Source organism: Carcharhinus amblyrhynchos, chromosome 9 (assembly GCF_965287045.1).
Source record: "Carcharhinus amblyrhynchos chromosome 9, sCarAmb.v2.hapA, whole genome shotgun sequence".
Classification (NCBI taxonomy): Eukaryota; Metazoa; Chordata; class Chondrichthyes; order Carcharhiniformes; family Carcharhinidae; genus Carcharhinus; species Carcharhinus amblyrhynchos.
In genome coordinates, this window is record NC_137332.1 from 16,951,660 (window position 1) to 16,977,720 (window position 26,061).

General features: G+C 40.8%; 1 protein-coding gene across 1 annotated transcript; it reads left to right on the forward strand.

The window, feature by feature from the left end:
* LOC145348306 (protein Dr1-like) lies at positions 1-25,945 on the forward strand. Its single transcript, XM_080196507.1, has 3 exons — positions 1-248; positions 18,110-18,273; positions 24,750-25,945. The coding sequence occupies exons 1-3, from the start codon at positions 29-31 to the stop codon at positions 24,897-24,899; spliced, it is 534 nt and encodes a 177-aa protein (XP_080052633.1). The 5' UTR covers positions 1-28; the 3' UTR covers positions 24,900-25,945.
* Positions 25,946-26,061: the final 116 nt, after the last annotated feature.

Sequence of the window (26,061 nt, forward strand, 5' to 3'; positions counted from 1 at the left end):
TTTTTTTTATAAGGGACATAATCGAGCCATGGCTTCGGCGTCCGGCAACGACGACGATCTGACAATCCCCCGAGCGGCCATCAATAAAATGATTAAAGAGACGCTGCCCAACGTGCGGGTGGCCAACGAAGCCCGGGAGCTGGTGGTGAGCTGTTGTACCGAGTTCATTCACCTCATCTCCTCCGAGGCCAACGAGATCTGCAACAAGTCGGAGAAGAAGACCATCTCCCCGGAGCACGTTATCCAAGGTGAGGGCAAGGGCAGGGGTGAGAGCCGGGAACCCCGGCCCGGCTTGGGTGGTCCTGGCGCCCGAGGACAAAGTGGCGACAAGAGTCGGAGGGAAGTAGTGGCTAGACTCGACTCGCTCGTGTCTCGCACAAGGTTTCTCATAATGTTTTGGTTTCGCTTTTGGTCTCTCAGATTGGGAAACAGCCCACGCAAATACAGTTTAGAAATAGGGAGGGAAATTAGTTTCTCCACACCAGCCTCTCTGAGCAGGCAGAGTGCTGTTAAGTATCGGTACTGAAAGAGTTTCTGCAGCGTCTCACTCAGTTCGTGAATTGGACAACTTAAGTAGCATTTAGATTTTGTCACTAACTGAATAGACAATTCCAAAAAGGTATTTTCTTCATAATTGTAATGAATCTCGTCCAAATAGTTTAATAATGGCAGATCATAAGATTTACCTGTAAAAACAGGTTTAAAGCCCATGAATGGATCTCAGTGGTGAAAGAAAACCAAATCGTATCCACCTGACAATTTTGAACCTGACTGGCTCAACTTAATTTGCTTGCATGTAAATTCCTTCAGACTGTCAAGTGAGACACAAACTGTGAATATTGAACCTAATTTGTGTCTCATTTTCAAAAGAAGTTGTGACCACTGGTTCAAAGATGGATTTGCTCTCAGTGAATATTGTGTGCTATGTACCAAGAAATGTAAAGGTCTTATTGGCCACTTGTCCATTAATGGTGCCATTGGGCAATTTATGTGGTAGGCACATTGTGTTGCAGTAGAAGGGTTTATTAAAATTTCAAGTTTATTTGGACAAATGTACTTTGTCTTTTTGTGAAACTACTTATGTGGCTTATCAGAATTTATATGAATTGTGTTAACATAAAGGTTCTTGTGGATGCCAATATTTCAAATTGGCCAGGTGCAGGAGAAGTTAATTTGAAATGTTTACACTCAGAATCCCAGGAATTGAAATTTGTTATAAAATCAAACTAAGATTTGCCAGGTTATACTTTTCAACCTATTCGTATGAGTTAGTTAATAAATTGAACTGAAAACTGTATTCATTTTTAAGTTGTCCTCAGTAAGATCTGTTGGCGTAAGTGGGATAATTATGCAGTAAAGTATTGTTTAATCTGACTAATTAGTGGATGAATTAATTTTGTATCCAGTAAAATATTCAAATTACATATCTCTTTCATAAACTGATCCATTTCTTTCTGAACACCGATCATCAATGTACCACATTTCCCACTGTTTGATTTGTAACTGAACTTATAACTCATTGACTCTACTGGACTACTTGTAAATTAAGGGAGTTTGTGGAAAAACCCTTCTGGTCGTGGTGGTGGATAGACCATGATGGGCAGACCCAATTGGAATCCTTTTTTATTTGACTCAAAGTTGCCCTGGGTGATTTGTATACAATTAAAGATATGAGTAAAAGGCAATCTTAACTAAACCAGGAGAAGTTAGTTCCTCACTGAGGTTAAAGAGATTTTTTGCTTTAAGCTATGCTTTCCTTGCATCTTCCATTTTTGTCATTTGCTTTTTATACATGAGATGTGAGCTGTGCAGCTGGACAGGTGCCAGCAGTGTTGCTTAGTGACAGGAGGTATGAATTAGTTGTCAGCCATTTTCTTCTTCAGTGCTGCATATAATTTGCATCAGGCAATATTTACACATTGAATTTCAGTCAAGATTTTGATATGTCTTTGAAATCTAGTTCATTGTTCTAGAAATGCCAAGCTCTTATCCAAACTACAAAATGGGATATATTTTCTTAACTTCCCCCTCTATGCGTCAGTCGGTAAATGCCAAAGTATCTTTTTAGGTGAAAAAAAAACCCCACTGATAAGGATTGCTGCTCGTTATCTTTAGTGCATCTTTAAGCATTTAACCATTGAAGCCAGTTTAAGGTTCCCAATGTGCATATGAGCACAACAGAAGACCAGATTACGTGTTTTTCACAGACTGTTTCTTTTTCAGCTGCTATTAAGCTGAAAGTTGTTGAATATACCAAAGACCGTGGAACTCGTCCTGTAGAAAGACACGGTGTGAGCAAATACAGCGTTCGTTTGTGATGAAAACAAAGTTTGGGTAGGTTTTAAAGCAAAACTGCCAAATTGTTTAGTTCTAGAAGGCAAGGTTTTAAACAAAATCAAATGTTTGACTGAGGGCTTTAAATTTTTTCAAATTACCAATGATTTATTTGGGGAAGAAGGTTCTGTAGTAATAATATCACTGTACTTGTAATCCAGAGGTCCTGGTTCATGCTCTGAGGGGGACATGGGTCAAATCTGACTGTAGCAGCTGGTGAAATTTAAATTGAGTTAAGAATAAAAAAAATTTCTGGGTTTGATAGCTCAGCTAAGTAATGGTGACCATGGAATTATGGTTGATTGTCATATAACCCATCTGGTTCACTAATGCTCTTTAGGGAAGGAAATCTGTCCTTATCTGGTCTGGTCCACATGTGACTCCAGACCCACAGCAATGTGGTTGACTGTGAAATGGCCTAGCAAACACCTTGTTCAAGAGCCATTAGGTATGGACAGCATGCTGTCTCAGCCAGTGACACCCACGTCCCATGAAACTAATATTTTTTAAGTCCTGAAATTGAAAATCACATGTTGAATACATCAGTAATAGCATTGGTATCAAGACTAAACTTATTATTTTCTGAGTAGGAAATAAAAACTAAATTAACTGGGATTTTCTAGTTTTACTCCTGCACAAAACATTGCAGTTTTGAATTTGTGCGGCAATGTTTGTCTGGAAAAGAACAGCCTATTACGCATCAGTCTAAAGTCACCATTAAACCCAATTTGACTAAAATATTAGTTATTGCTAAGTATTGCTTGCATTGCTTGTAAGTGTAAAAATCGCATTTTAGTTAATTTGGATAAATATGCTCAAGGCAGCTCAGCTGCATATGCAATGGCATATTCACTGTATCCAGTTGTGTTGATGGGTTTTTGATAAGAGAGGGGATTAAGGGTTATGGGGAGAGGGCGGGAAAGTGGAACTGAGCAGTGACAGATCAGCCATGATCTTATTGAATGGCGGGGCAGGCTCGAAGGGCTAGATGGCCTACTCCTCCTATTTCTTATGTTCTTATGTGTAATGTGCATGGAGTATTGCAAACCTATGGACTTGCTTGCCACCATTGAGCTGTTGTAGGTTGTTCTGGTAACAGGGACAATAGTAAATGGTCATGGAATGCAAGTATGGTTGTCAAAACTGTGCAAGTGATTTCAGTAGTCCTAAACATTAACTATGCAAATTGCCAAATTTGGGCTCGTCAGTTCTCATTAAAACTTTGACAAACAAATTGTTGGTATTGTGTACTGAGACATTAATTCAGGCCTTGTTTCTTTAATGTCCCAGGACCAGTGGAATAGATGCTCCACACATAACATTTCAGCAGAAACTGGCTGCATTATTGAAGATAAATTAAAATGCAGTGTCTTTCCAGAACTGTAGATGAAGCAGTGATTATTTCAGACTGAACTACATGCTTTTGCTGAGCGTGCAGTTTTCAGATTCCCTATGTATATATTTCTATTTGGTTATGGTAGATTTTTGTTATCTACATTATCTGCCATTACACTGCTAATTGCAGGAGGGGGTAATCCCCTTTTTTTTTTGCAAATGACTGGAACGAAATTGTCCATGAGTAAATCCGCTAATGCAGTTATCAGACCTATTTCTATCTTTAGTAACATTGTCAGAGATCCTGTCACAGCTCATTTGCTGTCAAAATCTTCAATTAAACCTTTGCTACTCCTAAACTTAACTATTCCAATGCACCCTTGGCCAATCTCCCACATTCTACCCTCCATAAACTTAAGGTCATCTGTAACACTGCTGCCCATGTCTTAACTCGTACCAAGTTCCATTCAACTATCAGCCCTTGTGTGGCTGACCTGCATTAGTTTCTGGCCAAGCATCTTAATTTTACAATTCTCGTCCTTGTTTCCACTTACCTTGTGTACCTTGTCCTTCCATATCTGTGTAATCTGCTCCAGACCCACAGCACTCCAAGATTTCTGTCCTCGTCTATTTCTGAACTCTTGAGCATCCCTGGCTTTAGTCATCCCACCAATGGTGGCCTCACTGATTTACCTAGGTCCAAAGATCTGGAGCACTCTCCCTGCACTCCTCTAACTCTGTATCTCACTTTCCTCCTTAAAGACACTCTTAGAAATAATTAAGGTTCAAAGAAACTTGAGGATCCAGGTACACAGATTATTAAAATGAAATGGACAGGTACAGATGGTAATGAAAAAATTAATGGAACGCTTGTCTTCTATATCTAGAAGAGTAGAAAACAAGGAGATAGAAGTCATGCTTCATTTATACAATAGAGAGAGCAGATGGATTTCTTGCTAGAGGTGATGTGTAGATTGTACAGAGCATTGGTCCAGTTCCAGCAGGAGTATTGTCACAATATTGCAGGGAAGACATACAGACATTGAATTCCATCTGGTGCAGTTTTATCCTCCAAGTTTAATTAATTTATCAATTATTCCATAATGAGTGTCTTTATGTATTTTTTTTTGTTATTGTCATGCCCACTTTGTTAGTCTCCCTGTAATCACAAAGGCAGAGTAACAATTCGTTATTTTTGACATTTCACTGTCACTGACTGTATTTATCTCGTACATTCATACAAAAGGCGTTTGATAAGGTGCCTCAAAAGGTTGCTACAGAAGGTTAGGGTACACGGAGTTGGGGGTAAGGTGTTAGCATGGATAGAGGATTGACTGTCTAATAGGAAGCAAAGAGTTGGTATCAATGGGTGCTATTCTGGTTGGCGGTTGGTGACTAGTGAAGTGCCGCAGGGATCGGTGCTGGGGCCTCAACTGTTTACCATTTATATAGATGATCTGGAGGAGGGGGCTGAGTGTGGCGTGACGAAATTTGCTGATGACATGAAGATGAGTGGAAAAGCAAATTGCATGGAGGGTGTGGAAAGTCTGCAGAGAGATCTGGATAGGCTGAGCGCGTGGGCGAGGACCTGACAGATGGAGTATAATGTTAGCAAGTGTGAGGTTATCCACTTTGGCAGAAATAATAGGAATTTGCTGATGACACTAAGATTGGTGGAACGGCAAATTGTGCGGAGGGTGTGGAAAGTCTGCAGAAGGATCTAGATAGGCTGGGCGAATGGGCCAGGAACTGGCAAATGGAATTTAATGTTAGCAAGTGTGAAGTTGTCCACTTTGGTAGGAATAATGGTAGGAAGGACTATTACTTACATGGCGAAAAACTGCAGCATGCAACGGTGCAGAGGGACCTCGGGGAACTTGTGCATGAGTCGCAAAAACCCAGCCAGCAGGTGGTCAGGAAGGCAAATGGGATGTACAAAGAACAACACAGCACGGGAAACAGGCCCTTCGGCCCAACTACTGGCCTTTATAGCGAGGGGGATTGAATATAAAAGTAGGGAGGTCTTGTTGCAACTGTATAGGGCATTGGTGAGGCCGCAGCTGGAGTACTGTGTGCAGTTTCGGTCGCCGCACTTATGCAAGGATATTTTGGCCTTGGAGGGAGTGCAGAGGAGGTTCACTAGGCTGATACCGGAGTTGAGGGGGTTGAGCTATGAGGAGAGGCTGAATAAACTAGGCTTGTACTCGTTAGAGTTTAGAAGAATGAGGGGAGATCTCATTGAGACATATAAGATGATGAATGGGATGGATAGGATAGAGGTGGAGAGGCTCTTCCCGCTCAAAGGACAGTAGAACTAGAGGGCACAGTCTCAAGATAAGTGGGGGGGGGGCAGCAGTTTAGAACAGAGTTGAGGAGGAACTTCTTCACTCAAAGGGTGGTGAATCTCTGGAATTCTCTGCCTGTTGAAGTGGTGGAGGCTACCTCGCTAAATATATTTAAGACTCGGGTTGATAGGTTTTTGATAGGCAAGGGGATTAAGGGTTATGGGGAGAGGGCGGGAAAGTGGAACTAAGCCACGACAGATCAGCCATGATCTTATTGAATGGCGGGGCAAGCTCGAAGGGCTAGGTGGCCTACTCCTGCTCCTATTTCTTACGTTCTTAATTACTATTTAAAGGGTGAAAAGCTGCAGCATGCTACGGTACAGAGGGACCTGGGGGTCCTTGTGCACAAGTCGCAAAAACCCAGTCTGCAGGTGCAACAGGTGATCAAGAAGGCGAGTGGAATGTTGGCCTTTATAGCGAGGGGGATAGAATATAAAAGCAGGGAGGTCTTGCTGCAACTGTACAGGGTACTGGTGAGGCCACAGCTGGAGTACTGTGTGCAGTTTTGGTTGCTGCACTTGTGGAAGGATATATTGGCCTTGGAGGGAGTGCAGAGGAGGTTCACGAGGCTGATACCGGAGATGAGGGGGTTGGACTATGAAGAGAGACTAAATAGACTGGGTCTGTACTTGTTGGAGTTTAGAAGGATGAGGGGGGATGGATAGAGACATATAAGGTAATGAAGGGGGTGGATAGGGTAGAGGTAGAGAGATTCTTCCCGCTTAGAAAGGATAGCAGGACTAGAGGGCACAGCCTCAAGGTAAAGGCGGGGGTGGGGGGGGTGCAGTTTAGGTCAGAGTTGAGGAAGAACTTGTTCACTGGAAGGGTGGTGAATCTCTGGCATTCTCTGCCCGTTGAAGTGGTGGAGGCTACCTCGCTAAATATATTTAAGTCACGGGTAGATAGGTTTCTGATAGACAGGAGAATTAAGGGTTATGGGGAGAAAGTGGGAAAGTGGAACTGATCCACTTCAGATCAGCCATGATCTTATTGAATGGCAGGGCAGGCTCGAAGGGCTAGATGGCCTACTCCTGCTCCTATTGCTTATGTTCTTACATTCCTTAGTGGCCATTATCTTTACCCTGATACAACTTTTGTCATTTATGTGTATGGAATGCTTTATTTGTTTCTACATCTATTGATGAATTTTGTATTTTCACTTTGCTTTCCTAATTAGTCATTTGACTTCTTTCCTAATCTCCCTTTTTGCCTATGTAGTTGGTGTGTATGTTTACTAATCATAGTCTCCTTCCGTACTGTAGGATCCTATTTGGCCAATCAAGTCTGCACTGGCCACCATCCCACTCAGGCACTATCCCCATAACCCCATGCATTTGTCATAGCTAGCGCCCCCCTCCCCACCCCCACCCCAAATACTAAGGGGCAATTTAGCATGACCAATCCACCTAACCTGCACATCTTTGGACTGTGGGAGGAAACCATAGTACCCGGAGGGAACCCATGCAGACACGGGAAGAATGTGCAATCTCCACACAGACAGTGATTCAGGCCGGGAATCGAACCTGGGTCCCTGGCGTGAGGCAGCAGTGCTAACCACTGTGCTGCCTTACAACTTTGGTTTCAGTTTTGTCTTTTTCTCTAATCGTTCGTAATGTTTCATTATTAGCTATTTTCTTCTGATTTTGTGGAGATGTATGTTTTTCCTAAACTATTTTAAATATTTTCCACTGCTGTTTTGGGCATTGTTGGTGACCATGCCAGGTGGCTTAACTCTGAGATCTTCTCCCTAAACCTCACTGTTTCTCTAGCTTCCTTTCATATGCTTGTTAAAACTGCCTTTTTTGATCAAACTTTTGGTTAACTGCCTCATGGCGTTATATGGATGAGTCTCAATTTTTGTTTGAGGGGTAGAGAGGCATACAGAGAGTAGTCCAGAGCTTGGGCCTAGACAACTCGAGGTGCAGCCACCAGCAGGAGAGCAATTTAAAGAGGAATGCTGAAGAGCACAGACATCTGAGGATTGTAGGGCTGGAGGAGATTACAAAGATAAGAAAGGGTGAGGCTTTGGAGGAATTTGAAAACAAGGATGAGAATTTTGAAATCATGACATTGCTTGAACCGGAGCCAGGGCAAATCAGTAAGCACGGGGGTGAAAAGAGAATGAGACTTGGTGAGAATTAAGACACAAGCAACAGAATTTCGGATGACTTCAAGTTTATAGAGCATAGCATGATGAAACCAGCCCAGGTGTGCAGTGGATTAATGAAGGTTAGAGGTAACATAAGTACAAACATGTTAAAGTTGCTTTTTACATGCAGTTTGCCATATTTTCTGGGCACTTGGGCTGGCTAAAGGGGCAGTAGTGACATTTATTAACCTGTGTATTTCCTGTTTTTATTAGGCATCTGAAGTTTTTTTAAGTGAGATTTTCAAAGCTAGAATCCATAGTTATGGATATGTCCAAGAATTAGGCAAGCATGTGAAGCACCAACTGAAACCCTATTTTCATGACTAATAGCTTAGAACTAAACACACATGAAACTTGTGTTGTGCTATATATCACGGGGTAGCTCGTCATCTCAGGTGATTGCACTAAACTTGTAAATGAGTTTTTGTCATTCAGAGTCTGCTTTTGAAAGTGGGTGTTGTTTCTGTTCATACACCCACATGTACAAGGACACAGGAATGCATCAATTGTTTGGAAGTTTATGTTTTAATGACAGAGGTGTCTACGTCTAAAAACGGTTGAATTGAAGAATTTGAATAAGATTAAGTTTAGGCTTACGACCCATATTTTTGATATTCAGTTTTTTAATATTGAACTGTTAAATTGAACATAGTTGATTAGCTTGTTTTTCTATCTCAAATTTGGGCTTTGCAATTCCTGTTATTTATGGGTGTTATTAAAATACTGCAATAGAATGATGGTTGCATTGCACAATTGTTAAATAAGATGTAGGACATGGTGTAGGCCCTTCATGTCACCTATTTCCCAAATTTTGCAGAGTTTCTCAATAATGGCCCTGTTTGTGAAATCTAACAAAGCATTGTCACAGAAAAATGAGTCACAATGAACTTTCCTTCCAGCATTTTCTTGTGTTGGATGTTGAAAAGGAAAAGTCTGGAACATTTTTGAAAATCTTTGAAAGCACCTATGTTAGACAAAAAATCATTTCAAGATACTTTTAACAATATCCTCACCTAAATTAAGTTAGGTCTAATAAATGCATGCAGATTTGCACTTAGCTTGACTTTTTGACGTGTGCTATTTTGATTTGATTTTAGCTTTTGCAGACTGAATTAATGCTCTTTGACACTAACACTTCAGGCAGGAAGGTTATATTTTTATGTTTCCTATCTTTTATCTGTTTTTACTTCACCGGAGGACAAGTTAAATTCATTATATAAATTACTCCTGGGAGATTTTGTTATGCATTGTTGATATCATAAGAACATAAGAAATAGGAGCAGGAGTAGGCCATCTAGCCCTTCGAGCCTGCCCCGCCATTCAACAAGATCATGGCTGATCTGTCGTGGCTCAGTTCCACTTTCCCGCCCTCTCCCATAACCCTTAATCCCCTCTCTTATCAAAAACCCATCAACCCGCGTCTTAAAAATATTTAGCGAGGTAGCCTCCACCACTTCAACGGGCAGAGAATTCCAGAGATTCACCACCCTTTGAGTGAAGAAGTTCTTCCTCAACTCCGTTCTAAACCGCCCCCCCTTTATCTTGAGGCTGTGCCCCCTAGTTCTACTGTCCTTTCTGAGCAGGAAGAGTCTCTCCACCTCTATCCTATCCATCCCATTCATCATCTTATACGTCTCAATGAGATCTCCCCTCATTCTTCTAAACTCTAACGAGTACAAGCCTAGTTTATTCAGCCTCTCCTCATAGCTCAACCCCCTCAACTCCGGCATCAGCCTGGTAAACCTCCTCTGCACTCCCTCCAAGGCCAAAATATCCTTGCGTAAGTACGGCGCCCAAAACTGCACACAGTACTCCAGCTGCGGCCTCACCAATGCCCTATATAGCTGCAGCAAGACCTCCCTACTTTTATATTCAGTCCCCCTCGCTATGAAAGCCAGCATCCCATTAGCCTTCCTGACCACCTGCTGCACCTGCAGGCTGGGTTTTTGCGACTCATGCACAAGGACCCCGAGGTCCCTCTGCATCCTATGACATTGTTGTGGTGTCACCGTAATTAACTAATTGCAATTCTGGCATTTATATTGCGCAGTAATTAGAGCTGACGTGTTTGCAAATTGTAGACATTGTTAATTAAATTTAAGTATAAACATGAACGAAACACAAGTTACTTTAATCAAGTAAATTCTGGTCCATTTTTAAATGTGCTCAAAATACTTAGAACCAATAATTTTTAGCAGATGGTTTACTATGGCCCACTTAGATATTTTGTAAGGTGTGCGTAGCCATCTTTCAAACTTGTCAGTGGCTCTCATTTTGTTAACTCTTTAACAAATCGTTCTGAAAATGTTCATTAAATTCAAGACTTGCTAAGTGCAGTATTTTTGTATCTGCATGTATGGTCAGGGGGTCAAACTACATTTGTTATCTTAATTTTAAATTATTAAGGATCTTTATTTGATCTGTCATCACTTGATTTTTTTTTGCTCTGCTTATATAGTGAGTAAACTTCCTGATTTTAAACATTACTACTGCAGTTTTTTGATTTGTTGAATTATAGAATTGATGTTTATGCATGCTGTATTAACATCAGGCAAAGTTGGTACAGCATTTAGAAGTGCACAAAGCAGTAATTGGAAAAGGCATTGTTTTGTTTCCGGCTGAATTTTGTTTCTGTAAAGCTACAATAGTCTGCTGTTAGTAAACTAACCCTCATTCTTTATAATAAACCAATTAATGCTGACACAGATCTATCTAACAATAGATTTTCACTTGGTCTGATGTTTTCTTAACGCAAATGGGTGTGTTGCTATTTTGATCTGATTTCAGCTTTCCTAAGTAGAATTAATACTCTTTGATTCTAACATTGAGTATGCAGTTAGAACTTCAGTGTTTCCTATATTTAGCCTGTCCTTATTTCACTAGAAGCCCATTAACAATTTTGGTATAATTTTTTCTAAGTGAAGTCTTGCTGTTCTTTATTGAGTCTTAACGTTTGGTAGTGAATTTGTGACCAAATTTAACATTGGCCTGGAATTTGCCAGGTTTATGAAAGTGAACTGTCTGTGTTCACGCTGAGTTTGCAGCATCAGGATTTAGTGTAATGCAGATTAAAATGGGAATTCTGAAATTGTAGTCTGTCTTTCACTGCTTCACAGCATGCTGCACTATGGACCACACCCATAGCTGGCAAACAATGAAATGAATTGATTTCGTGAGAACTTCCCCTTCTCTGTTCTCAAATCATTGAAGCTCAAAGTTGAGCCTTGTTTGCATTTTTAATGGTGATATAAGTAATAACTACAGTACAACAATTGATCTGTCCTTGAAAAAATATGGAATGTTGTTAAATACTCTTTTTTTTCCAGATTTTTTGAAATAAAACAGTTTTAGAAACTTTCATGTGACAGCTGCTACCTTCACCTCAATCTTTTTTATTTTGCAATTTTTTTACAAGTGACTTTACTATTTTGCTTTTAATTTCTTCATTTGTTGTCTGTCAGAATTGTTTAATGTGTTTGGCTGCTTGGACAGTTTGATGACATCACTGCAATTTGACATTGGGAATCTTCATTAAATGCAGCTTTCCGTGAGTTCACCAGTGAGCAGCCATGCTATGCCGCTGACTGCAAACTCTGAACTAATATAATTGACTATTTGTAATTCCAGCACTTGTATTGTACAGAGGTTGGAACAGTAGTAGCTAGACAATTTCAAACAGATGTCTGCATTATTGATTGTGATAGCACAAAGGAAAATCAATGTAGTTGCTCAATATAAGTCAAGGGGGAATGCAGATCTCTTCCATTGTGTGCCCTGAGAGTCAACTAGTTGAATCTTAGTCATTTCCTTCAAGTCTCTCCATGGCTCCATTCTATCCATTTGAGTGACCTTCTTTGGCTATTCATTCTTGCATGCATAACACCTTCTGCCTCTAGATTCTCACATTTATTGACTACAGCTCAGCCTTTTCTTTAACACCATTATCCCTACAAACGGATGGCAAGTGGTTAGCACTGCTGACTCCCAATGCCAGGGACCCAGGTTCGATTCTCGGCTTGGGTCACTATCTGTGTGAAGTTTGCACATTCTTGTCTGTATGGGTTTCCTCTGTGTGCTCTGGTTTCCTTCCACAGTCTGAAAGATGTGCTGGTTAGGTGCATTGGCCATGATAAATTCTCCCTCAGTATACCCAAACAGGCGCTGGAGTGTGGCAATTCGGGGATTTTCACGGTAACTTCATTAGAGTGAGTGTAAGCCTACTTGTGACTAATAAATAAGCTTTAAATAAACTCATCTCCAAACTATGTAGCCTCGAGTTTGGCTTCTCCCTCTGCAACTGGATCCTAGATTTCCTCACTCACAGGCTGCAATCAGTAAGGGTCTAGATAACAGCACCTCCACAATTATCCTCAACACTGGGGTGCTAGAAGGCTGTGTCCTCATCCCCTTACTTAGACTCCTTATACTTTTACGACTGTGTGGCCAAATTCCACTCAAACTCGATTTTCAGGTTTCTGATGACACTACTGTAGTGGGTCGGATCTGAAACAATGATAAGACAGTACAGGAAAGAGATAGAGAATCTGGTGAACTGGCGCAACAACAAAAATCTCTCCCTAAATGTTAGTAAAATTAAGGAGGTAGTCATCGACTTCAGGAAGCATAGTGAAGGCCATGCCCCTGTCTACATTGATGGAAATGAAGGGGAGATGGTTGAGAGCTCCAGATTTTTAGGCGTCCTGATCACAAACCTGTCCCAGTCTCTTCACGCCGACATTATAGTTAAGAAAGCCCACCAACGCTTCTACTTTCTCAGGAAACTAAGGAAATTTGGCAGGTCCTGTATGAATCTCACCAATTTTTACAGATACGCCATAGAAAGCATTCTTTCTGGTGGTATCACAGCTTGGTATGGCTCCTGCTCTGACCAAGACTGCGAGAAACTACAACGGATTGTTAACATAGCCCAGTCCATCACACAAACAGCCTCCCATCCATTGCCTACGCTTCCTGCTTCCTTGGAAAAGCAGCCAGCAAAATCAAGGATCCCGTCCACCCCAGACACACTCTTGCACCTTCTTCCATCAGGGAAAGAAAAGAGTCCGAGATCGCGTATGAACCAACTCGAGAACAGCTTCTTCCCTGCTGCCCTCAGATTTTGAATGGACCTATCATATATTCTGTACAACTTAGCTGTGACTGTAACGCTATATTCTGCACCCCCTCCTTTCCTTCTCCCCTATGTACTCTGTGTATTTTGTCTGTAGAGCACACAAGAAGAAATATTTTTCACTGTATCCCAATACACGTGATAATAAATCAAATGAAATTGTTGCTTATTCTGTGCTCCAGTTCACTGATGCAATCCTTGCCTTTTTGTCTGTCATAAATTCAAGGGATGTGAGTGCATGATCTAAGGCATTTTAGTATATTACTTTTCATGTCAAGTGGTGGGCTCATTATTGGAGCATATCCAACTTCTCGCGAGTGGAAGATCCAATGTGAGATTAAAATGCATGTCCACAGAACTGATATCACATTGAGGCAACTTCTGCAGCTGTGTTGCCTCTGGCCTTAATCTGGATATGTTCAATGTTATGCTTTTGGTGTAGATGGTCCTCAAAACATACTGAATCAAATTTCAGTGTTTAACTCCTCATGGACCGGTCAGCTGCAGTGTTTTCCCAAGAATGCAAAAGTTTATAAAACTATTTTTTAGGATGTCTTTGTATTCTTGTACTGATCACCTTGATAATGTTTTCCCTGAGACAGTTCCCCATGGAAGAACTACTTTAGGATTCTTCAATCCTCCAAGTGAGAGGCATGGTCTATCAATTGTGGAGCTGTTAAAATTGTGGGTATATAAGAGACTATAATTGGCAGAATGCAGAGATCGGGTATGTTATAGGGCTAGAGGTGTTAGGGAGGGCAAACATCATGGATTTGAAAACAAGGATGAGAATTTGAAAATGGATGTTGCCAGACCAGAAGCCATTGTTGGCTATCAAGTGCACAGGTGATGGGCGAACAGCACTTGGTTGATTTGATTTATTATTGTCACATGTATTACCATGCAGTGTAAAGTATTATTTCTTTTGTGCTATACAGACAAAGCATGCCATTCACAGAGAAGGAAACAAGACAGTGCAGAATGTAGTTTACAGTCATAGCTAGGGTGTAGAGAAAGATCAACTTAATGCAAGGTAGGTTCATTCAAAAGTCTGACAGCAGCAGGGAAGAAGCTGTTCTTGAGTCAGTTGGTACATGACCTCAGACTTTTGTATCTTTTTCCCGACAGAAGATGATGGAAGAGAGAATGTCCAGGGGGCATGGGGTCCTTAATTATGGTGCCTGCTTTGCCAAGGCAGCGGGAAGTGTAGACAGAGCCAGTGGATGGGAGGCTGGTTTGCGTGATAGATTGGTGTTAGTCAGGATACTGACAACGGAGATTTGATGTGCAACTTCATGGAGTATGGAAGATTAATGATGTAAATATTGCAATACCTAAGTTTAGAGATAACAAGGGCGTGAATTAGGGCTTCGGCTCGTGAACTGAGACGGGCAGAAATAAGCAATGTTATAGAAGTGGTCTTGGTGATGAGGCATATCTTTGGACAACAGCTGTAGTAAGTCATTGGGGAGAGGGACGGAGTCAATAGCTACCGATTGGAATTTGCACCAGAGATCAAAATGACAATTGTTTAGAGTTTGCAGGTGCTAATTATCCCAACAATATATCCGCAAAGGTTTAGCAGGCTCTAGCCATTGATTTCCTCTGCTTCAACATGTCTGAGTTTGGTAATATCTAGTTGTTAGTGAATATATGTTAAAATCATTTGCCATAATATTTGTGTATGCCCTATAATGAATGTTAACGTTTCCTATGATGCAAGAGAATATTGTTTTGATGCAGATGTTCTCAACTACCTTCTGTTGTTCAAAATTATGACCCAATCCATCTAGGATTCCTCCCTCTGATCAGAACCATATTCAAATTCTGTTTGTCTTTTGTCAGAACTGCCCAAAATAGCATTTTCATTTTGCAGTAGTGTGATTGAGCTGTTGAAAGTTGATATTAATATATCTTACTGAATCCTGTTTCAACTAAATCAAATGAAACTACTTTAAATTCCTGGACTTGTAGTGTTAACTCTTTGGGTGTTGAAATCATAGCCAGTTTATTTTGAGGGGAAGACCTTTTTTTCCTCAGTCATATACCATAGACATCTGTCCAAATATTAGCCTTTCAGACACTGCTGCAGCATCCATGTTAAGTATAATTATGCTACTGGTACAGTGAGTGACGTAACGAAGAGCAGAGAGTTTTAAATTTGATATTTGGCAAAATGTGAGAGTTGACCATGCCAGATGCAGCTTTTAAACTTCTGAGCCAGAATTGGCTGGGAAAACCAGACTTTAGGGATGTTGTTGAAGGCCAATTTCTTGTATGTAGAGCTCACATCCAAAAAAATAGGTAAGTGAAATAATTAAATAGAATATTTAGAAATGTCGTAATAGGAATTTTAAGATTTTAAATGGGGAAAGGGGAAATAGATGCTATATGTATACAATATTTTTCTATTTTTGTGTTGGAGGAGTGTTGGATTATTAAACTATCAAAGCTGTTGCCTGATAAATCGGGTATTTTATTAGTATCCATTTCAATCTAGCTGCGTGTGAGCTGAAAACGATTAAAGTAGTTGCCATCACGTGATTGGAATTGTGGCATCCAGAATTTTAAGTAGTGGTTTTGGGGAGGTGTACCATTCATCAACCATTCCTGAAATTGCCTTTTTACCTTCTGATCACTTCCACCACTGGACACCCATAACCTCCCTGTTTAAATTTATTCTGAATTGTAAAATTCTTAATTTAAAATTATGGAAAACATTCTTATAAACAAAAGTTATGAAAACCCTCATGACAACATTCCTTCCAGTGATTTTTACGTGCAAATTTTATCTCCGAGCTTCCTTGGCAGCATGGTGGCACAGTGATTAGCACTGCTGCCTCACAGTGGCAGGGACCTGGGTTTTGATTCCCAGCTTGGGTCACTATGCGGAGTCTGCACATTCTCTTCGTGTCTGCGCTGGTTTCCTCTGGGTCCCCCGGTTTCCTCCCACAGTTTGAAAGGTTGGTTAGGTGCATTGACCCAAACAGGCGCTGAATTGTGGCGACTAGAGAAATTTCACAGTAACTTCATTGCCATGTTACTGTAATCCTACTTGTGACTAATAAAATAAACTTTAACTTTATGTTCAGGAATGGTAACCATTCAATCGTTGTCTTCTCGATTCTCTTGAGCCTGAAGAAACATGAGGCAAATGAAGCACGTACCTGTTTCTGTAGCTGTTTTTCCTGGGACAGGTCGCTATCCTGTCACCAGGGGCTTATAGCTTGAGGGATGCCACTCCACATCAAATATGGCTGACCAGAAGACTCTGCTATTCTTGCCACCCACCATATGCATGTTGGAAGGATTTATATGTGATGAATGCATCTCTGTGGCCATCAAGTTCTGGAGTACGCCTCAAATTTGGCGCTTGTGTCTAAGAGACAGGGTGGCTACTTATTGCGCCACAAAGCCTTTAAACATTCATATCTCAACCCTATACATATTCTTGGTGGGTGACCCTACCCAGTGAGGTGACAAGAGTTGACACCTCACTGATAGGCCTAGATAGGCCCATGTATTTTCTATTAGGAGTCAGAGAACAATTAGGAGCTGGAACCCATGATTGTTTTTATTTGATTTTTGTCCATCTCACCAACAATACTGGTGTCCCAAATTCTGCCCTAATTGAGGTCAGCTAATGATTCAAACCTGGTCTGTATGGTTTGGTATAATCTCAAAGGCCACAAAGTTCAAATCCGTATTTCCATGAGTTTGTATATATCTTGTGTTTCTAATAGACTTTTGAGTGTTCTGACTTTGGATTTATCCACAGAGACATTGATGCTCAATCCACTCTAAACTTCTGGACTCAAAATTCAAATAGAGCAAATCAGAAAAATCACCAGTGGGACTGAGGTCTGCATCAGGGATTGGACTGCTGAGATAGAAACTGTACCTGATCCATGAGAAGCAGCATGGACACTCATGTACTCGGCCATTAACTAAGTGTTGAGAACCAGTTTTCTTAGATCCAGCACCCTAAAGCTTAAACAGTGCTTTATTTGTACCACTTTCAGTTTAGTATCTGCTGCTCATAATTCTGGCTCCTCCATTTGGGAAGCTCAAACACAGATTTGAGACCTGTTTGTGGAACACCTCTTTTCGGTACTCAAGCATCACCCCAAGCTTTAAGTTGCCCATTGTTTCAGTTCTCCACCACCACGCCCAGTTCTACCACCTTCTGCCTCCTACACTGTTCTGGTGAAACTCAACATATGTTTGACGACAGTCTACCAGACGCAACATAACCACTGTTCCCCATTTCTTCAGATCTCAGCTGTTTGTAATGATTCTGTTGTTCTACTTATATCTTCTCTACACCCTTCTTTTATCTTATTTAAAAAAAAGTGCCAGACTTGGAGAAAAAATCAGACTCATGTCGATGAACTTCTGGCAAGGCAAATCAATATTTCATAACTCAAATTTGGAAATAACCTCAACATTGTCAGACACCAAGGAACCTATGGATGAGTGAAAGTATCAAACTATGGATGAGTGAAAGTATCAAGCTAGCATTTCCACAAACTCTACATTCTCAGGAACTGAAATTTGCAACTGTTAAGTACTAATAACATGTTGAAAACATAATGACTATCAAACAATTGCCTGAAAAATGAAAATGCTGTAAATACAGGGTGGCAAACGTAAAAGAAATGAGGCAATAATGCGGAATGTAGATCCTTTGTTAGTTTCAGTATATATACTGCTATATCAGATTTCCATTCTTTGACAGTTATTTTCCACTTCAATTGCAAGGAAAGGATTTTGTAAACACAATCTGCTAATCATTTTCTTTCTTCTTATTTCTAGCCCTAGAAAGTCTTGGATTTTGTTCTTACATTAGTGAAGTAAAGGAAGTCTTGCAAGAGTGCAAAACAGTAGCACTAAAGAGGAGAAAAGCAAGCTCACGTTTAGAAAACCTTGGCATACCAGAAGAAGAACTACTGCGCCAACAACAGGAGCTATTTGCAAAAGTAAGTGGCGGAATTGGGAGTATGTGGCCATTTAAGTAGCTGCTATCATTCATAAAAACTGTTTCCAAAACGTAGCAACAATAATTGGGTTCTCCAGTTTTCATGATGACATGTTGAGTTTACCGCTTATGACAAATTTGTAACAAGGGATCTACTTTGAAGTATTATCCCAATAAGAACTAGGAGCAGGAGTAGGCCATCTGTCCCCTCAAGCCTGCTCCGCCATTCAATAAGATTGTGGCTGATCTTTTCATGGACTCAGCTCCACTTACCCACCCATTTGGCATAACCCTGAATTTCTTTACTGTTCAAAAATTCATCTATCCTTGTTTTAAAAACATTCAGCGAGGTAGCCTCAATGACTTGACCCTTTGGGTGAATAAGTTCCTCCTCAACTCAGTCTTAAATCTGCTTCCTCTTATTTTGAGGCAATGCCCCCAAGTTATAGTTTCACTAGCCAGTGGAAACAATCTCCCTGCTTCTGTCTTATCTATTCCTAAGATCCCTCCTCATTCTTCTGCATTCCAATGAGTATAGCCCCAGTCTACTCTGTCTCTGCTCATAAGCCAACCCTCTCAACTCTGGAGTCAACCTATGAACTCTTCTGCACCTTATCCAGTGCCAGTATATCCTTTCTCAAAAAAGAAGACCAAAACGGTACACACTACTCCAGGTGTAACCTCACCAGCACCTTATACAGCTGCAACATAACCTCCCTGTTTTTAAATTCCATTCCTCTAGCAATGAAGACCCAAGTTCCATTTGCCTCCTTAATTACCTGCTGCACATGCAAACCAACTTTTTGAATTCATGCACAAGGACACTCAGGTCCTTCTACACTGCAGCATGTTGCAATTTCTTATCTCTTACATAATCATTTTGCTGTTGTTCTGACCAAAATGGGTGATCTCACATTTACCAACATTGTACTCCTTCTGCCAAACCTTTGCCCACTCATTTAGACTATCTATATCCCTTTGCAGACTGTGTCTTCTATACGCTTTGCTCTGCCACTCGTCTTACAGTTAGCTGTGTTTGAGCTTCTGTTTTCACTTGTTGGGGGAGTGTGTGACCGAAAGATGTGTTCAGTGAAGTTATTTTACAGTAATTACTTGGACTTGCTGTTTCTAATTTCCACAGTTGTATGGGGTACTGTGTGCTTGTCCAGTTTCCAGGATACTAAAGAAGCTAAGTGGCCAGAATAGAGTGAAGTCAATGATTTGAATGTGGATTCAGATCAATTGCATTATGTAACTGAAAAGTTAAATTTTATAATATTACACTTGAGTGCCTTAAGATAAGTTTAGCTTGAAGAAAATTTGAATTCTCCAGTTATTCAAATTATGTAAATTAGATGGCACAGGAACTACTTTCTGTGATTTCAGTTTGAATTAAACAACTTCAGGTTGAGAGGAGCAGATTGCTGGTGTGGAATGAATTAAATAGGATTAATACGTGGAGATTCTCGGGACTTAAGAGTTCAAGTAGATTGATTATTCAGAAGCAAAATACCACAGGTTCTGAAAATCTGAAATTAAAAACTAAAAACTGTAAATTGTCTGCATGTATGGCAGCATCTATGCTGAGAATAACAGTTCACATTTCAGATCATTGACCTGTCTAAATACTGAGAGTGGCTAATTAAAATAAAAACACACAAAGCTTAAGATCTGACTTTATAGTGTTGTCAGATTACCCTGGAATACTTAGCGTTGTCCACAGTACAGAGAGAAAAGTAACGAGAGACATTAGGGGCATTTGCAAAACACTTGGGTACTAGGCTGGGAGCGCCAGGGTTATAGTGGAACAAGATTGATGAGTTAAATTACTTACTCTTGTACACAGGTAATTCTGTATTGTCTTGGGGGGAGCTGGGAGGATTGAACTTGGGTTGCCCCACACTGGTAAAATATTCTGTGTGTTTTGTACCTTTCTTTGATAACATGGTTAAAAAAAATTTAATTCATTTGTGGGACATGGACGCAGCTAGCTGACCAGCATTTATTGCCCATCCCTAGTTGCCCTTGAAAAGATGCTGGTGAGCTGCCTTCTTGAATCACTACAGTCCATGTTCTGAAGGTTGACCCACAATGTCAGTAGGGAGGGAATTCCAGGATTTTGACCAGGCGACTGCAAAGGAATGGTGATATATTTCCAAGTCAGGATGGTGAGTGGCTTGGACGGGAACTTGCAGGTGGTGTTGTTCCCATTTGTCTGCTACCCTTGTCCTTCTGGGTGGAAGTGGTCATGGGTTTGGAAGGTGCTGTGTAAGGATCTTTGGTGAATTGCTGCAGTGCAGCTTGTAGATAGTACACACCTACTTCTACTGAGGAGGGAGCATACCATGTGAGGATTACTTGAATTACACACCTATCCATAATGCAGTGATTTTGTTATGATCAGTTCCATACACTCTCAAAGTTTGTTTCCTAATATTCAAGTTGTGATAATTTCCTTCCTGGTATGTATAGCTTTGACTGATGCAGTTTGTTTCGAGACAGCACCAAAAAAGCAGAGCTTTTAATTAGAATGTAGAATAATCAGCAAAAGTTGCTTTGTTTATTTTGGCTGTACCACTGAGTACTGCTGGAGTTGTTCAATAATTCACATGAACCCACCTAAACATTCAGCACTTCGCATTCATTCACATAACACTTCTAACGTGTTACAGAAATGATTCACCAGTACAGTTAGAAAAATGTAATGAAACAATGAGATTGCTCGACCAGGATTCCAGCTCCAAGCTCTGTACGTATGAGCAGTTTCATTTAACTGAGTTTGGAATTCCTACTACTGTAGAATTGATATATTGCTGCCATCATCTTAGCATGTGTCGTTATCATGTTTATAAATTTATTTTTGTTGATGTGTGGGGGGGGGGAAGTCAACAACTCTTTGAACATTTATGTTTCTAGTTTATGACAGAGAGCTGTGCCACTATCTGGATAGACCAGCTACAGAATTTGGCTGGGCTTACTGCAGAACTGCTGTAGAATAGTGGGAATTTTGGAGCTCTTGCCCCCTTCTTGATTTCAGAATGTTTGTAAGCCATTTCTTTCTCTCAACACAACGCCTCCCTCCCTTCCCCCATTAATGGGAATTCTGCATTTACAAGTTTTGAATTCAACTTAAGTGGCAAGTAGGATCTATAGATCATTGTCCCTATTGTCAGCTGAATTTCTTGAATCCCTTCGGTATGATAGCTTAGAATATTTTTCAGAAGATACTTGGCAAAAATGAAAATAAAACCCTTCTGAGATGCCTCAAAACACCTTCTTTACAAATGAGTTGAGTTTTATGATTGTAATACTTTCTTTTAGATGTGCCCTTTTCATCCCACAGCCAGGATGCTGAAACCAGGTTGAACTAGGATGGTAGATCAAATGTTTTTGGACAAATGTTTTCCTAATTGTTCAAGTACTTGTACTTTTGGCAGTAAGATCATGTGTCACTGTGAAAGCCATTGTTAATCAGCCTTACAGCTTGTGCTATCCTGTGCATTTTTGTCCACCTATGTTTGTTCTTTTTGATCAGGCCAGAATGGGTTACTGATTTCCGGCATGGATTTTTCCAACCATACTATAGTTCGCTTACTGCTGAAATCCTTGTGTACAAACCCATTATCTAAATGCTTTCCTTGTTTTCTGGTTATATCCTACATAAACTGCAACTTGTCTCAATTCTGCTGCCTTCGTCCAATTCTGTTCTGCTCTCATCACCTTTGTCCTTGCCAGCCTCCATTGGCTTCCGGCCCTAGTGTATCAGATTCAAAATCCTTGTCCTTGGCTCCCATCTTTCTGTGGCCTTTCCTCTCCCTTCAATGTATCGTCCTCCCGTTCTTGTTGCTAGAATAGTATGTCTTTCAAACTTTTAATTCTGGCCACACAGTGGTTAGCACTGCTGCTTCACAGTGCCAGGAACCTGGGTTCAATTCCTGGCTTGAGTCACTGCCTGTGCGGAGTCTCCACATTCATGTCTGTGTGGGTTTCCTCCCACAGTGCAAAAGACGTGCTGGTTAGCTGTATTGACCATGCTAAATTCTTCCTCAGTGTACCCGAACAGGCACCAGAGTGTGGTGACTAGGGGATTTTCACAGTACCTTCACTGCAGTGTTAATGTAAGCTTACTTGTGACACTAATAAAAACCTTGCATAATTACCTAACGACACACTTGTTCCATTTAGAGTTGCAAAATCTGAAGTATTCTCCCTAATCTCTACATCTTGCTATCCTTCGCAAAACTTAAGATCTTTAACTAATCACCCTTTCAAGTTGTCCCCCAGCAATATTTAGTGTCCTTTCTTCACCTGTGAGGTGCTTTGGGCAGTTAATATTGCAAATTCTATATTTGGCCAAGGCAAGAAGACGAGTAGTTTTTAAAAAACGTGTTCCCAAACTGTTAGGATTACTTAATGACCTATCTGGGATTCTTATCCTACAAAGATATTCCATCATCATAAATAGCTATGTTAATTATTCTCCCTCACTCACCTTAGTTCACCTTCTCACCCCTTCAGATCTAGGTGGCCAAGCATCAGTACTTTTCGAAAACAATGTGGAGCTCTTTAAAGGAAGAAAGAATTCAGACCTACAATTTTCTGGGTCTAACTGACCTAGATGGTACGGAAAGCAGGGCAGCTTTCTGGTAGTATATAGTTCATGTCAAATGTAAAGTCTGCAAAAACTGTAATTTAAATGAGCCATTTCTTTGAATCAGTCTGCATTCTTGCCCAGTTTATTTTCAGATATTTGAACATAAGAAGTAGGAGCAGGAGTTGGCCATCTAGCCCTTCAAGCCTGCCCCGCCATTCAATAAGATCATGGCTGATCTGAAGTGGATCAGTTCCACTTGCTCTCTTTCTCCCCATAACCCTTAATTCCCCTGTCCATCAAAAACCTATCTACCCATGATTTAAATATATTTAGCACGGTAGCCTCCACCACTTCAGTGGGCAGAGAATTCCAGAGATTCACCACCCTTTGAGTGAAGAAGTTCCTCCTCAACTCTGATCTAAACTGCCCCCTCCCCCCGCTTATTTTGAGGCTGTGCCCTCTAGTCCTGCTATCCTTTCTATGTGCGAAGAATCTCTTTACCTCTGCCCTATCCATCCCCTTCACTATCTTATACGTCTCTATAAGATCCCCCCCATCCTTCTAAACTCCAACGAGTACAGACCTAGTCTATTTAGTCTCTCTTCATAGTCCAACCCCCTCATCTCTGGTATCAGCCTAGTGAACCTCCTCTGCACTCCCTCCAAGGCCAATATATCCTTGCGCAAGTGCGGCGACCAAAACTGCACACAGTACTCCAGCTGCGGCCTCACCAGTACCCTGTACAGTTGCAGCAAGATCTCCCTACTTTTATATTCTATCCCCCTCGCTATAAAGGCCAACATTCCATTCGCCGCCTAGATCACCTGCAGATTGGGTTTTTGCGACTCGTGCACAAGGACCTCCAGGTCCCTCTGCACCGTAGCATGCTGCAGCTTTTCACCTTTTAAATAATAATCCCTCCTATTATTTCTGCCAAAGTGGATAACCTCACACTTGCTAACATTATACTCCATCTGCCAGGTCCTTGGCCACTCGCTCAGCCTATCCAGATCTCTCTGCAGACTTTCCACACCCTCCACGCAATTTGCTTTTCCACTCATCTTCGTGTCATCAGCAAATTTCGTCACCCTACACTCAGCCCACTCCTCCAGATCATCTATATAAATGGTAAACAGTTGAGGCCCCAGCACCGATCCCTGCGGCACTCCACTAGTTACCAACCGCCAACCAGAATAGCACCCATTGATACCAACTCTCTGCTTCCTATTAGACAACCAATCCTCTATCCACGCTAACACCCTACCCCCAACTCCAAGCACCCTAACCTTCTGTAGCAACCTTTTATGAGGCACCTTATCAAACGCCTTCTGGAAATCTAAAAACACTACACCCACCAGCCCCCCTCTGTCTACTGCACTAGTCACATCCTCATAGAAATCCAATAAATTCGTCAAACACGACTTCCCCTTAACGAATCCGTGCTGCATCTGCTCTATCAAACCATTCTTTTCCAGGTGCCTCGCTATTTCTTCTTTAATGATGGATTCTAGCATTTTTCCAACTACAGAAGTTAAACCAACCGGCCTATAATTCCCTGCCTTTAATCTGCTACCTTTTTTAAACAGCGGTGTAACATTAGCCGTTTTCCAATCTTCTGGCACATACATTTGTAAACGTTATTTTGTACATAAGCATGTTCTGTGATAAAACTAGTCTCACATTGCCCTGGTTTAAAATGTTGTCGTGCCATTCTAGTGAGCCCTTGCACCCTTTCTGCCAGCATGTTCTGTAATCAGATCAACTGCATCATGGAAAGTGCACTATTTTGTGTGCTTCAGTTAGTGTCTCCTCCAAAAAACATTTGGCAGGCCATCAGACCGTGTTTCTGTGGAAAGCATTTACAAATGTCCTTATTTTTACAGGCCAGGCAACAACAGGCAGAATTAGCCCAGCAAGAATGGTTACAGATGCAGCAAGCAGCCCAACAAGCACAGTTAGCAGCATCAGCCACAACTAATCCAGTCAACAAAGCAGGATCTTCGCAAGATGAAGATGAAGAGGATGATGTGTAAACTTCACCAGCAAATTAGTTGCACACGGATATCCCTTTACTAAACGTTAACTTGGCCTGACTGCAATTTCCAGCTTAATTCACAACTTCACAGGCTGGCTACTGGTGTCAGAGGGTCATTGGTCAAGTCACAGTTGTCATGAGTTTTCATGTGTACCAACCAATCACTTTTATTACATATAGAAGTGTACAGGATTGGAAGTTTTCAGAATATTTAATATTTACACAACAGGCGATCAGAATCAGGAGCAACGCATCAGTGCAGTACTTTAAAGCTCCAACATCTGTTTCTTGTATCTCTCTGAAATTCAGTATTGTTACTACTCATGAATCTGAGGAGTAAAGCTTCAGTCTGTGTAATCGGTTGCTTCCCTATTGTTTAATACTGAAAGCAGATTCATTAAGTGGCTTATTTAAGTTTGCAACTGAAATGTTTTTTTAATGTAAAACTTGTAACCAGTGGTAAAACTGACTTAAAAAAAATCACTTAAACTGCCCATAGTCCCATTTTTTTCCAAAAGGATGTCTGACTGGGTTCACAGAATTTTAAAACGTAACCTTATTAACTTTGATAAAACCATCAGCAGATCTAAAGGCTATTTAGTCTTAATTTTACATGGCACATGTCCTTGCTTCTTGATTAGTTTTAATTCCTGGATGTAAAGTAAACTCTCTTTCCCAATGTCAGTGTTTAAAAACAAAACATATTTATGTCAGCAGTTTTATCATGCTGTACCAAAGAGTGAACTCAACAGTGGAAAGATTGACAAACAAGTTGGGCACTTAAGAGTCTGCATTAACTGCTGCTTAAATGTTGTAACTGTTTTGGACTGTAACGTTTCATGTTCTTTCAGAAATATACATAAGTGTTAACTATTTTGGGAGTGATGAAAAATTTCACCTTAATCTATCTGTGGGAGATTTCCAATGCAGAGTGTATGTTTTTTAAATTGCATTGCAAAGTTGATTGTGCTAGTTAATATGTAACTCTTCCCTGGTGCTTATTGTTCTCTTACATTTTTCATGTGCTGTTCCTCTTAGCAATAAAAAGACATGTTTTTATTAATGTTCAAAATGAACTTTTTATTTTGGTGTCCGTCTTAAAAGCATATTGCTGCTAAGCATAAGTTGGCACTCCAGCAAATGTCCAATTTCCTTTTTGA